Raw genomic sequence first — 14,283 nt, forward strand, 5'->3', positions numbered from 1 at the left:
CAGTGTCCCAGGGTTCATGGGGTCACTCACTGTTGGCCACCTTCTGACTAGCAAAGTAATCGGAGGAGCCTAATTCACTTAACAACCCATCGCTAATTTAACCATTGCAATGATTCATTTAACAACTCTGGCAAGAAAAGTCATAAAAAGGGGGCAAAATCTACTTAAAGCAAATGTCTGTCTCACTTAGCAACATCAATTTTGGCCTCAGTTGTGGTCATAAGCCAAGGAGTAGCTGTAGCTTTTTGCTGGCTTTCTCAGCTACATTGGCCTCTACCTGATGCTGTAGGGTGCCTTGCACTCTCTCTCTCTCTCTCACCTTTATCCTTATAAAATTATTTTGTTATTGCAAAATAACAAAAAGTAGACCTTGAATAAGTAGACCTAGAGCAGTGGTGGCAAACCTTTTTCGGCTCCTGTGCCAAAAATTGTGCACGTGCTTGCAAGCTCGCGTGCCAGCGTGCAATGTGCACCCCCCTTACGCATGCGCATACAATCCACCCACCTACCCGCCGCCGCCCCCTTACCTGCACTGCACCTCACAGCTGATTTTCAGCCGGTTTGAGGCCTTTTTCGGCCTCCCAAAAGCTTGAGGAAGGCTTCTGCAGGTTTCTGCAATCTTTGCAGGCCAAAAACTAGCCCCGTTTCGTCACTTCCTGTTTTTCCGAAAATACCGGAAGTGACAAAAGGGGGCTAGTTTTCAGCCTGCATAGCTTGTAGAAGCCTGCAAAAGTCTTCCTCAAGCCTTTGGGAGGCCAAAAAAGGCCTCAAACCAGCTGAAAATCAGCTGTGAGGCGGACACATGCGCAGTGAGGTAAGTTTGCCTGCAGTTTGTGTGCCGGCACAAATGGCTCTGTGTGCCACCTGTCTCACGCGTGCCATAGGTTCGTCATCACGGTCCTAGAGGAAAGGCACAATATACTGTAAATCTGATAACAGATTAACTGTCTTCGGTGGCACCTCTTTCATTTTTGAGACATTTTATTGGACAATAATAAACTATGGGATCCACTGTGATTTTTACTCCCCTTGTTTTTTGGTCTTCTCCCTTCTTAATCATAAGAAGAGCCATCTAGGATCACTGAAGCTGACTCATCTACTCTAGTTTTTTTCTATCTGGAATATTTACAAGGATGGACAGGAGGGCCTAGCCCTTTTCTCTTGTTGCATCGTAGCAGCTGGTATATTAAAAGTATGCTTATAATTTTGGAGATGGTATCAGTAGCATAATGGTTCATGAATTTGTCCAATCTTTTAAAAACAATTCACGTTAGTAAAATAATCCACGTTGACAGCAGCAGATTCCACAATTTAATTATCTGTTGGGAAAAGAAGTGCTTCTGATCCAGAGGGATCCTGACTCTCTCTGCATTTAGTTTCAGTGGATTATTTTAAAAACCTAGTATTGCAAGGGGGAAATGTTCCTAACTTACATATTCTGTATCTTGAATGATTTGATGTCTGTATCCATACTTGCCTTACTCCATGTTAAAAAACTGTAGTCGTTGTAGTTCTTCATTGGAGTACGATAGTCCTCGACTTGCAATTGAACCCAAAACTGTGGCTAAACAAGAGAGTTGTTAAATGAGTTTTGCCACATTTTATGACCTTGTTTGCACAGTTGTTGAGTGAATCGCTGCAGTCTTCCAATATTTGAGGGGCTGCTACAGAGAGGAAGGGGGTCAAGCTGTTTTCCAAAGCACCCGAAGGCCAGACAAGGAATAATGGATGGAAACTGAACAAGGAGAGATTCAACCTGGAAATAAGGAGAAACTTTCTGACAGTGAGAACACTCAACCCATGGAACAGCTTTGCCTTCGGAAGTTGTGGGAGCGCCATCACTTGAGACTTTCAAGAAGAGATTGGACTGCCATCTGTCAGAAATGGTGTAGAGCAGAGGTGTCAAACTCAATTTCATTGAGGGTCACATCAGGGTTGTGGTTGACCTCTGGGGCCAGGTGGGCATGGTCAGATTGGGTATGGCCAGTTTGATGTCACTTGTGTCGGGGGCACCTATGGTGCCCCAGGCGGGCTGGTGGGATCCATTGTCTCCAGCGGAGGAAGGCGAGACCAGGGAGAGCTCCATTTTTGCTGGCAGAGGCACAGCGGGCCAGTCCTTCACTATTTCCAGGGTGGCCCTGGAGGCCAGATCTGGCCTCCAGGCATTGAGTTTCACATCCCCGGTGTAGGGTCTCCTGCTTGGGCTGGGGGTTGGACTAGATGACCTACAAAGTCCCTTTCAATTCTGTTAGTCTGTTAAATAGCATAGTTGTTAAGTGAATCTGGCTTCTGTATTGACTTTGCTTATCAGAAGGTCACAAAAGGGGATCACATGACCCTGAGACACTCCAACTGTCATAATTATATGTGAGATGGGGATCCTACAATGGCCTTGTCAAAACTGGTCATAAGTCACTTTGTTCAGTGTGGACGTAAATTCTAACAGTCACAAAAAGAATTGTCGTAAGTTAAGTTGAGGACAATCTGTACTTCTGAGCAATGTTTTTTTACTTGCCTTTTTTGCATCTTTTCCGACTCTGCAGTATTCTTTTTCAATTACTGACAGAATCAGTCCAATATCTACAATACGTTCTGTCAATTACCAGCTAATCTGGAGATTCACATTCAGTTTTAGGAGATTGTATATACGCTGAAGTGCGGAAGGGCCCAAATTCCCCATCTGGATGTTTGTCACCGTTGGGGTAACGTCTCCTGCACACTGAAATAATTCACTGACTGAATATACCCTAGGGAAGTGTCTCAATATTAGAATACAATGAAAGTGTAAAAATAATTCATTACCATACATACACATCTGTTACCTGCTAAAGAAGGACAACTGGTTAGGAAATCAGTAATTAGACTGTTCTTTACAAGACATTCCCAGTTAATTAGACACTGTACTTTGCGAGAGTTAATTGATTTTAAGTACAGATAGTAACTGGTTTAGAGCCTTGGTGTATATTACGAGCCTTCTACTTTCCAAGTTAGAGATCCCATACTTCTTGGAAAAGTTTTGAAATTCAAACCAATTGCTTTTTAGGCTAAAGCAGCAGCTGATGGGGCAGGAAGAGAAATGGAAGGCAGCTTTGTTGCGGCTTCTGGGCCTGGGAAATAGGGTCAGTTTTGCCACCAAAAGAGTTGATATCATCCAAGGTAAGCTATGGAGCCATCTGGGTATTATTGATCTTCACTGTGATCTTGACTGGCATGTTTTCTTTCATTTATTTATTCAATTTCTATAGTTTCCCATCTCGATTTAATTAATTCTTTATACCAGGGATGGGGAACCATGGTCCTTTTATATCTGGTGGACATCAACTCCCATAATTCCTTAGTTAATATGATTTAACGATTTAGTGATATAGTGATTTAATTGTATAAAGCAGGGGTGGGGAACCATGGCCCTTTTACATAATGACTGGTGGACTTCAACTCCCAGCATTCCTGAGCCAGTCCTGCTGACTTCCCGTAGTATAATGGCTCAAGACTCTTGGGAGTTGAAGTCTCCCAGTCATAAAAGGGCCATGGTTACTCACCTTTGCTTAGTTTATACCAGGGGTGTCCAACCTTGGTAACGTTAAGCCTGGAGGACTTCAACTCCCAGAATTCCCCAGCCAGCAAAGCTGGCTGGGGAATTCTGGGAGTTGAAGTCCTCCAGGCTTAACGTTACCAAGGTTGGACACCCCTGGTTTATACCATTAAATCATTACAGATAGTCCTTGAGTTACAGCCGCAGTTGAGTCCAACATTTATGTTGCTAAGTGAAACATTTAAGTGAGTTCGCCCCATTTTGCGACATTTTTAGCCACAGTGGTTAAGTGAATTGTTGCATTTGTTAAATTAGTAACACGGTTGTTAAGTGAACCTGGATTCCCCACTGACTCTGTTCTTCAGAAAGTTACAAAATGGCCCCCAGGACACTGCAACCATCATAAATATGAACTAGTTGCCAAGCGGCCAAATTTTGATCATGTGACCATGGGGATGCTGCGATGGTCGTAAGTGGGGAAAATGGTCATAAGTCCCTTTTTTGTGCCCTTGTAACTTTGAACAGTCATTAAATGAACATCAGTTGACAACTACCTGTACATTACTTCCCGTACAACAAGAAAAAACAATTCAGCTGTGATTTTACAAAACGTTTGTTTTGAATTATTGCTTTCAAGTAAGCTTCCTCCTCTTCTGGTGGGTGTTATTTTTAGAAATTTGCTGGTATTGTCAGTTGAAGGCACTGAAATGGAAATTCTAAACATTTCTCTTGGCTTATTGCGATACAAATACTAATTCAAATAAAGGAAATTCCCTTTGTGCTTTGTTTTGTTATAATAGTACCGAGTATTGCAACATGTTTCACAGAGAAGTACAGGCCTTCTTCTCTCATTATGGAGTGCAGGACATGAAATTTTAAAACTGATTCCAGTTGAGTAGTATAAAAAGCATTTTAAGCATGAATATTTAAACATTGGATCCAATTATCAAGTGAGGTGGTGGATTTGGATTCCTGCATACATAGATAATCCTAATATTAAACATTTATTTTTGCTGGCTGGTCTGGTGAAGTCAATAAGGAGCAGAAAAATCTGAGTTCTAGTCCTACCTTTACTGGTTATTTTGGATCACTCATTTTCTCTCAGCACCTAGGAAGAAGACAGTGGCAAACCTCTTCCAAAAAGGTAGTCTAGAATATTGCAATTATCCTTGCAATTAGCCCAATCAAGTTTGACTTGCACACATAAATATGTATAAGTATACGTGTATCCTGCCACAATGTAACTATGATCGGTAATTTATAATATAATATTTGTAAACTGTAAAAACAATTAAAATATTTGTGGTGTGATATAAAATAACGCCAGCAATGAAGATAAAAAGCAAACAGGGACAAAAATAAGATAATGAAGATAAAAAAATCAAACAAGGACAAAAATAAGAGATAACTGTGGTGCATTGTGTACGTTAACGATCTCCAAAATAGGTTTGATGGACTACACCTTAACCATGGTGCGAAATAAATGCAAATAGAAATTTTACCTTCTTTATTAAGCTATAGTTTGTGGAAGCCATAATATTAAACTGATATTAACCAGATGACGAACTTGTGGTATGCCAGAAATCTTTCCCTTGTTTAAAACCATTACAGCTGCTTGCTTACCACTTCTTATCCAATTATTAGAGTCACCTTTGGTGAGGTGGGCAGCATTGTTGGATGGACGGATGGTTGGATAATTGCAGTCAGTGATGGCTGTCAAAACAAAACTTGATTACTGTGATCCACTTAGAGTGCTTATTTTTTGGGAGCTTGTCTTTTGGAGTTTTTTTTCACCTCACTGGTTAGATGGCATAGACCAGGCTCCCCCAACCTCTGGCCGTGGCCCACTAGCAAGCTATGAGCTGTTTGCAAGTGGTCTGCGGAAATGGCAGCCGAGCATGTGCCCATGCATCTTTACTTGCATGAGCAGCGGGCGAGTGTGTACACGCACCCTCCATTTGTGTGAGTGGCAGGTGTGCAGGCATGCTGCTCACACAAATGGAGCTGTGCGCATGCATGCGCTTGCCAGCTGCTTGCGCAGAACCATCCCTTCTCCCTCCCCACCAGTCCATAGAGCCAGAAACTCTGTGGAACTCTGGCCTAGACACTGGCATTTGGACATAGATCTTTTTATCATTTATATTTTATTGTGTTCTACTGATTTAGATCAGGGGTGTCAAACTCAAGGCCTGTGGGCCACATCCAGCCCGCAGGGTGCTTAGATCTGGCCCGCGGTGCTGCCCTGGAAACAGCAAAGGACCGGCTCGTGGAGCCTTTGCTGCACATGGCCCCCCAAACTCAAGTTTTCTCTGTCAGAGGGTTGCAGGGGGCCGTTGAGGCTGAAAACGGAGCCCTGGATGCCCACCCTGGCCACGCCCACCGCAGCCACGCCCAACCACGCCCACCCAGCCCCACAAGGTCAAACACAACCCTGATGCGGCCCCCAATGAAATCGAGTTTGACACCCCTGATCTAGATGAAATGTTAACATAGATTACTAGTCCATATGTGATATGCCATACGCTAAATAAATACATAAACGTTGCCCCCTAATTTGGGGTATTTCTTTTGTGGAGGATTGAGCTTATTGTCATTGAAACGATCACTAATTATTGTTTCTTTTCATCTTCAAGTAAAAATAACTCTTTCAGACTTTTGTCTATTCGGGAGTCAGGGATAATTTTCTTTTAATTAAATGTAGTTGTGTAATGAGATGGCTTCCTGAACTTTGGTATTTCTGCATTCATTCAAATAACCTTTCTATTTCATATGATACGCTCCCTTCCCACGCTGCAATTATACACTTACGTACATCTCGGTTCAAGCAGCTTATTTTTACAGTTCAGTTTCTGTTTTGCGTTCTAGGGCTTGTATGTCGGAAAATAGCACTGGCAAAACTTCAGCGAGAAGAAAAACACATCGCAGGGAGAGACCAAGAGTAAGTTCAAAATTCCAGGTTCCAGAAATAACTACTGTAAAAGGCAGGTTGGTTAAGTTCTTAATAATTCTGTATGTTTATTTAAAGGGTCAGTGCCAATTATTTTCTCCACTCTTTTGCATATTACAGATTATTGTGACTCGGGTATTACGTATGGATATTGAGGCTGTTAAATTGAGGCTGAAAAATTCAGCGCATATATGGCTAAAATGGAGTTTTGAGTTCCAACCAAGTGCTATACTTTATTACAAATAGCCCAGCTGTCAGGATTCCGGCAGTTATCCCCATTTAAATCATGAGTCTCAAGCCAAACTTCCAAAACTTCAAAAGGATTTATTGGGAGTTAAAATGTCCAGCGCTGCCTGGGTGTAGCTGTCTCTGAGACACATAATTCATTGTTACCCTTAACCTTGGTTTTCCTCTACCCCCCGGGTGTATATTAATTCATATTCTCCAATGGGACACATCCATAGCCAAGAATCATCAATCATGTTCTCTAGTTAGATATTCCCCGCAGAAACTTCGGTCACCTAGTTACTATCTTTGAAAACTATTTATGGAATGCACTTTCAGTTTCCAAGCTGCCACACTGCTCCTTCCCTCCCTTTCTGTTGGCAACTCTAAAAAGACCATAGAAATATTTTATGAGTTGACCCCATCCTTGTGTTAGACCTCCTGTAGGCCCAAGCACCCATTTGTGCCCTCATACAGCTCTAGAATGGGGTGACATTCTGTAACTTTTAAAATTTCCCCCTCGTATGCAAAAACGTGGCTAAAAGTCCCCATCTGTTGATTTTTCATCCAGATCCCTTTACAGGACACAAATATGGTGAAATCTCGACACCCCGAAAAAGGTTTCCCATCCATATACCCATATGGTGAATTATATCAGAGAGAGAAAAGCTAGAATGAATGCCTCAGATATTTTGAGGGCAGGTAGTCCTCGAGTTACGACCACAATGGAGCTCAAAATTTCTGTTGATACGTGAGACATTTGTTAAAGTGAGTTTCACCCCATTTTACGACCTTTCTTGCCACAGTTAAGTGAATCACTGTAGTCGTTAAAGTTAGTCACATGGTCGTGAAGTGAATCTGGCTTCCCCATTGACTTTGCTTGTCAGAAAGCCTTAAAAGGCGATCACGTAGCTCCGGGACACTGCAATTGTCATAAATGAGTCGGTTGCCAAGCCTCTGAGTTGTTTTTTTTTTTAAATAAAGTTTATTTAACTTTCATACATTTAAAACATTTAAAAAACAAGGAAACAAACAAATATATATACATATATACATTTTGCAGCATAAATTGAACATTTTTTCCCCCTAACATTGGCGTGATCTGCCTCGTTACGGTACCTTCTTCGTTCTTCTAATGCTTTAATTTCACAAAATATTTTATGATTAAATGCACGTGCCAAGCCTCTGAGTTTTGATCACGTGACCATGGGAATGTTGTAACAGTCGTAAGTGTGAAAAACAGTCAAAAGTCCCTTTTTCCAGGGCCGTTGTAACGCTGAACAGTCACTAAATGAACTGTTGTAAGTCGAGGATTACCTGTATTTGGGAGGTAGAGCTAAAAACCAGAACTTCTAAGCGTCGGCGCAGTTAAGTCACAATATAAACATTCACAGACAAGGCCAAATTAGAAAGCCCCAAGTAGGATTCAACAGTTCTCTTCGCCCTTTCTTTCCAGGATTCAGCCATCGTATGAAGACCTACAAGCTGAGTTACATATGCTGCATGACGAACGAGACCGACTCTCTGCAGAGCTTAAACATGGGGCTCAATTGATAGAGAAGAAGGTGGCAGAAGCAAGAGAGAGAGGTGTTTTCTTTACTATTGTATTTCAGACAGTTGGTGAAGGCTGGTGTTGTGGTTTGCCGGCAGCAGGTGCGGACGGCTGAGGTCTCAGAGAGCGAGGACTCAGATGAGGGGCCTGTGTGTGATGCAGGGATGGGGCCAGGACCATCAGGGAGTGGAATGCTGCCTTCGGAGATTGTGGAGGCTGGCAGCAGTGATGAAGAGGTCCCCGAGGAGCCTGTGCCCAGTGCGTGTGCACGCAGGGCTGCTCAAAGGAAAGAGCAGCTGCAGCAGCATGGGTGACTCAGGAGTAAGGCTGCAAGGTGATGGCCCCTCCCTTAAGAGATAAAAGCCAGCTGAGAAACTGGAGTTCTTTGCAGGAAGCAAAGAAGTTTTTGCACTCAAGCCTTGTGGACATTCAGACTATCTTGGCTGGTGTTTGGAGACTCTTTTTGTTTGAAATATTTCTTGGCAACTTTATCTAGTGTTCTTGGCAGCCTTGCACAACCTTGGCAAGGCTCGTTCTTATCAGAGACCATTAGTTTGAAACAGCTTTTTAACCGGGAAGGAACAGAATTTGTAAAGAATCATTAAAAGGTTTTGCTGTCACCTCTATTTCGTGTTTGTTTCCTTAGAACAAGGTTTGGGTTAGAACAGCTGGCAAGATATTCCACACAGATCAACATTTTAAAAAATGGCCAAGTGAAAAAAATATATATGCAGTTTTAGCCTGTTCTTCACCCAGAGATACAAGAAATCTTTCACATGGAAGAAAATTCATCTGTATCCACAGCTGAAATCTGAAATAATGTGGCAGCGAGGCCTTGTTTGTTCACTGAAGCTTCCCTGATTTTAAGGCTGAATTGAACAGCTTTTTCCCAAGTTCTGGGGAAGGGATATAGCAATATTGGTCTGCTGTCTCCTCTTCTCATTTTAACCCTTTCTTTTCTCTCTCTCTCTTCTTCTACCAAACAGTGGAGACTGATCTGAGCAAAATGAGGGGAACATTGCAGCACCTGCAGGAGACGCTAGAGGCAAAGACAATGGTAGAGCAGGAACTGAGGCAACAGTTGGAGGCCACAGAAAAGCAACTGGAAACAACCAACAGTGAGCTCCAGAGGACTGCTGGAGCTGCAGATAGTTTGAGACAGGAGGTGGGGCAATTAAGAGGAGAGTATGAGAGAGGTACGTTAAGTTCTTCAGAGATGGGAAGAATTTATTTCTAGCGATAAATAAAACAAGCTCTTGCATTAGAAGGTTCTTTTTTTTCCTATTATGATGAGTTAGAACTAATTAGAAATTCCTGTAGCTGCAGGAATGCAATTGTAACACCAAAATGCATCGAGAGCTATAGCTCTGTATTAAGATTTGTCTTGTATCTCAGGTATATAATCTGTAAACTGAATTTATTGTAGTGCATCGGAGACTTACTCCTAGACTTACTCCTTCCCAAAATATTGGATCAGTCCCTTCTGTCCTGAATGTGAACAATTGTGGGTTTTTAAAAGCTTTTTTAGCTAAGTTGAAGATACACCTGAGATACGGAGATTTTTTTTTAAAGGTTCAATCTATTTGAAGTCCCTCTTAATGGACACTTGGTTTTTCCCCCCTGCTATTATTCCTTCTGAGATGGTTAGGTCAATTTTTCAGGCTGACAGAACGTGATCAGATTGGAGGGACTTCCAAAGTCTTTTCCAAGTCTTTCATTTTATAGTATTTATTCTGACTTCCCAGATGCAGTAATATTCTCAAAAACTACCAATGATGTAACAACAAAATGGCTATTAATATATTCAATATATATTGAACCACAGTGGTGCTGCGGTTAGAATGCCATACTACAGGCTACTTCTGCTGATTACCGGCTGCCAGTGGTTTGGCAATTCAAGTCTCACCAGGCTCAAGGTTGCCTTAGCCTTCCATTCTTCCGAGGTGGGTAAAATGAGGACCCAGATTATTGGAGGCAATAGGTTGACTCTGTAAAGCTGCTTAGAGAGGGCTGTAAAGCACTGTGAAGTGGTGTATATAAGTCTAAGTGCTATTGCTATTGCCATAATGGGTGCCCCAACAGTTGAATATATATACTAGATGGGCCATTCATTGCTGGAGTCCTTACGGGGTGTATACAAAATCTCTGAAACTGTCCTAGTTAAAATATAAAAATTATATAATTGAGATTGGAGGCTTATTACCTATGAGTGATGGATAGGGGTAGGTATAATTAATGAACCTGATGAACAATTATGTATAACGATAAGGGCTCTATTTCAGTTCAGTAGTTGCATTTGAGCATGGAGAGCAGGCGGTGGCAATGATGAAGGAGCATTCCCCAACAGCAGAAATCACATGGAATCCGGGGTATTAAGTTTAGAAAAACAGGGGTTACGAGCAGTACTGAGGGGCATTTATTTAAGGTCAATGCCATTTTTTCTCAGCCCTGCAGGAAAAGGTATCAGAAGTTGAAACGCAACTGCGGAAGGATCTCTCAGAAATGGAAAAAGCACTTAATACAGCTCGGAGAGAGCACGCCAAAGCAGGTAAGAGTTGTCATACTGTCGTCAATGGGAAAAGGCTGAGGATGTTTTATCTGTGGCAGAAATATTTTAAAAAGCCTTTTGTGGTAAAGGGATAACAAGATTTTTTTACACAAGGCCAAGCTACAGTTAAGGTTGCAAGACGGACTATTTGGGTCCATGTTAAAAAAAAATCTTAAATTTATATGCCACTCGTCTTACTATCAAGTGACTCTGGATGGCAGATTGCAATTCAGAGGGGAAATCTTGGAATGACCTTTATCTGAACTTCCAAAGAGCTACTGTAGATGGCCTGTATCAGTTGACTGACCTTAGGGCAGTCAGGTATATGGTGGCAAGAAGCTTGTGTTTCTCACTCTCAGCAATTCATCTTTAAATGTGCTTATATCTTTAGTGGTTGCCCTAAGGCAAGCTGAACGGCAGGCAGGCAGAGACAAAGCAAGGAGTGAGGAACTGGCAAAGATTCAGGAGTCTGCAACACAACAGGAAATGGCCCGTCTGGAAGGACGGCTAAAAGAGCTTGAGAGGGACAAAAACGTGTTAATGGTATGTTCAAGCAATAAGGGGGAAATGGCTTATCCCATAGCTGGCTTTTCATTAAGATTGCTTCCTTCCTCTTACAGGCCACCTTGAGGCAAGAAGGGCTATTAGCCCAGTATCGACAGAATCGGCTGTCAGCAGTCCCAGCTAAATCAATTGGAAAGACAGGAACTAGTCCTCCATCTAAAGGTATAGATTTGTTGTCTGAGAATTCTATTTTTTCCCTTTAAAAAAAATTATCATAAAAAAGAAAACACAAAACAGTAAAACAAACAAACAAAATGCAACAAACCAAAAGCATATATTCATATTCTATCTATCTATCTATCTATCTATCTATCTATCTATCTATCTATCTATCATCTATCTATCTATCTATCTATCTATCTATCTATCTATCTATCAAAAAGTAGTCAACAGATTAAACTAAACATTATACTAATCTTCAAATCCCTCTGTTATTATATTTAGCTCATAGAAAGTCCACCACCGTTTTCCAGTTTCTTATAAAGCTGTCTAATCCATTATCTCTAAGCAAAGCAGTTAATTTTGTCATCTCTGCTAATTCAGTCAATTTGAAAATCCATTCATTTTTTTTCCTGTGCTATTTCCAGTTAACATAAGTATCACATGTTGCTTCCTGTAATCCTTTGCAATTCTTATTGTTAGCTTATTTGTAAAAGTTTGAGAGTTTTTCCTAAATTTTAGTGTTCCCTTTTTCTTCTGGCTTAAGGATGTTTGATCCAGGATTTTGTTGATGTCTTCCTGCCCCTAACACATATCCTTAAAGATTTTTCTTTTCACAGAATCCCTATTTGCTGTGTTGGGTGACTTACAAACTCTAGGAGCTGCTATTTTGGAGGAGGAAGTGCGTGACAAAAATACAAACATCATTGTGGACATTTAAAAATACAATGGGAAGATATTGGGAGAAGCAAGGATGAGAGAACAGATATTTGTAATAAAATTGATGTAAATAAATTTATATTTGAAATGTTCGGTTTCTTTTATCAAGTTCTGATTATCTCATAAAAACTATTTTTGGATGGGGAAAAATAGTTCAGGACCTGTTGTTACATAACACAGGCCTATTCCTTGCTATATTGTTCTTAACAATAGATTAATCAATTACCTTCAGTTTTAAGGCAACTGGGATGATTTCACCACAGCCACACTAGAAGCAATTAGATGGTTAACTTCTTTAGATATCAAATTATAATATCCATTCCATTATAATTCTATAGCTCCATATTATGGTGATTTTATAATGGTCTTACTTTAATATATTATCTCTTATATTGTATTGTTCATATATCTTACAAACACACACACACACACATTCTGAAATTTTATACTAAATTTGTATTTCAGTGTGCACAAACTCTGTAAATGCCATATGTTCAATAAACAAACATTAGATTCAGTCTGAACACTTACTTTGCTGGACCAGATAAAAAAGAAATAAGAAGTTATGCTCTGAAAGGAATTGTCAGCAAGATAAAAGAGAACCAGTTACTCTCTAGAAAAAACAAATAACACATAGTACCATTTAATTTCTTTAAGACAACCAGCTTTCTATTTTTTGCTACCGCTGCTTAAGAACCTCTGCTAATAAATTAAATAAGCTCACCATGCTTATTTAATCATGTTTACCATTTCCCCACCAAAAAAAGATCATTACAGCTCCAAATTATAAACCTTCCCTCTCTGACCATACCTCTCTTGATTTGTTTTTTTAAGGAATTGTTGCTTTGGGAAAAGCAGAAAGAATTGAAAATGGAGATTCCACATCCTAGTGCTGCCAAGCATTGGGAATAGGGAATTTCATCCTGTTTCTGCCTACTAGAGGGATTGGGATACTTAAACTTTATCCTTAACCATCTTTGGATTTGACTGAATCTTGATTGGTTTGAATGGTGGAAATGTGTGTTCCGATGCTCCTGTCTTGCTTTGAATAATTTCAGTGTGTTAAACATACTAAAGGCTCAAAAGTTGTTAAGCACAGATCATTTTTATTTTCTCTCTAGCATATCCAGCATTTATGACACCTGCTGTATTTTAAAAGTATCTAGGGCCCTATTCCATCTTTTGTACATTACTTTTATAGAGAAATAACTGTCTTCCTCTGTTTACTAGGAAGAGGGCAGGGTGAGGCCCTTTAGAAATGGTTGCCAGCCTGGTATTTCCCTCTTTGCTACTTATTTTTTCTAATAAGAGTGTGGGAAGACAGAAGAGGTTGTTCTTTTGACTGTTGACTGGTGACCCCCCTTAAATAACAAAATAACTGAGTTGGTAGGTCCAACTCTCTGCTCAACTGGGTAAGGAGGGGGGGGGGGGGGGGGGGGGGGGGGGGGGGGGGGGGGGGGGGGGGGGGGGTCATTGAGATTCCCATGTCACATCACCTCCCCCTGACCATCCTTTGAGGATTTCAACTTACAACCCCAATTGAGCTCCAAATTTCTCTTGCTAAGCGAGACATTTCAGTCAGTTTTGTCTCATTTTACTATCTTGCCTCAGCTGTTAACTGAATCACTGCAGTTGCTAAGTTAGTAACACAGTTATGTAAATCTGGCTTCCCCATTGACTTTGCTTCTCAGAAAGCCTTTAAAAGGTGATCACGTGGCCCTTGGACACTGCAATCATAAGTATGAGTCGGTTGCAAAGTCTCTGAATTTTGATTCCATGACCACGGGAATGTTGTAACGGTCGTAAGTGTGAAAAGGTCATAAATCAGGTTTTTTTTACAGTGATCACAAGTCACTGGGACACAGCAATGGTCACGAATATGAATTAATTGCCAAGCAGCTGCATTTTGATCACCTGATCATGGGGATACTGCAAAGGTTATAAGTGTGAAAAATGGGTCATTATGTCAAACGTCTATGGAGCTTCTCAGTCATCCAGGTCATGTCACGGTTGCCCCAAAAGTGCTTTTCCTTTTT

At 41.0% G+C, this 14,283-nt stretch overlaps 1 protein-coding gene across 4 annotated transcripts in view; it reads left to right on the forward strand.

Annotated features, from left to right (window-relative positions):
* CCHCR1 (coiled-coil alpha-helical rod protein 1) overlaps window positions 1–12,338 on the forward strand; it is a 32,596-nt gene extending 20,258 nt beyond the window's left edge. For all 4 annotated transcript variants that reach the window (XM_087954329.1, XM_087954332.1, XM_087954331.1 and 1 more), the window contains 8 exons: window positions 3,044–3,156; window positions 6,398–6,470; window positions 8,161–8,291; window positions 9,243–9,452; window positions 10,703–10,804; window positions 11,196–11,347; window positions 11,425–11,530; window positions 12,148–12,338. In XM_087954329.1, coding sequence (XP_087810455.1) covers window positions 3,044–3,156; window positions 6,398–6,470; window positions 8,161–8,291; window positions 9,243–9,452; window positions 10,703–10,804; window positions 11,196–11,347; window positions 11,425–11,530; window positions 12,148–12,248 — 988 coding nt within the window. In that variant the 3' untranslated portion in view covers window positions 12,249–12,338. The remainder of the gene's footprint in view (window positions 1–3,043; window positions 3,157–6,397; window positions 6,471–8,160; window positions 8,292–9,242; window positions 9,453–10,702; window positions 10,805–11,195; window positions 11,348–11,424; window positions 11,531–12,147) is intronic.
* Window positions 12,339–14,283: the final 1,945 nt, after the last annotated feature.

This window comes from Notechis scutatus, chromosome 2 (genome assembly GCF_049901735.1).
Source record: "Notechis scutatus isolate UNSWTSFEM ecotype Mainland chromosome 2, rNotScu1.2, whole genome shotgun sequence".
Lineage (NCBI taxonomy): Eukaryota > Metazoa > Chordata > Lepidosauria > Squamata > Elapidae > Notechis > Notechis scutatus.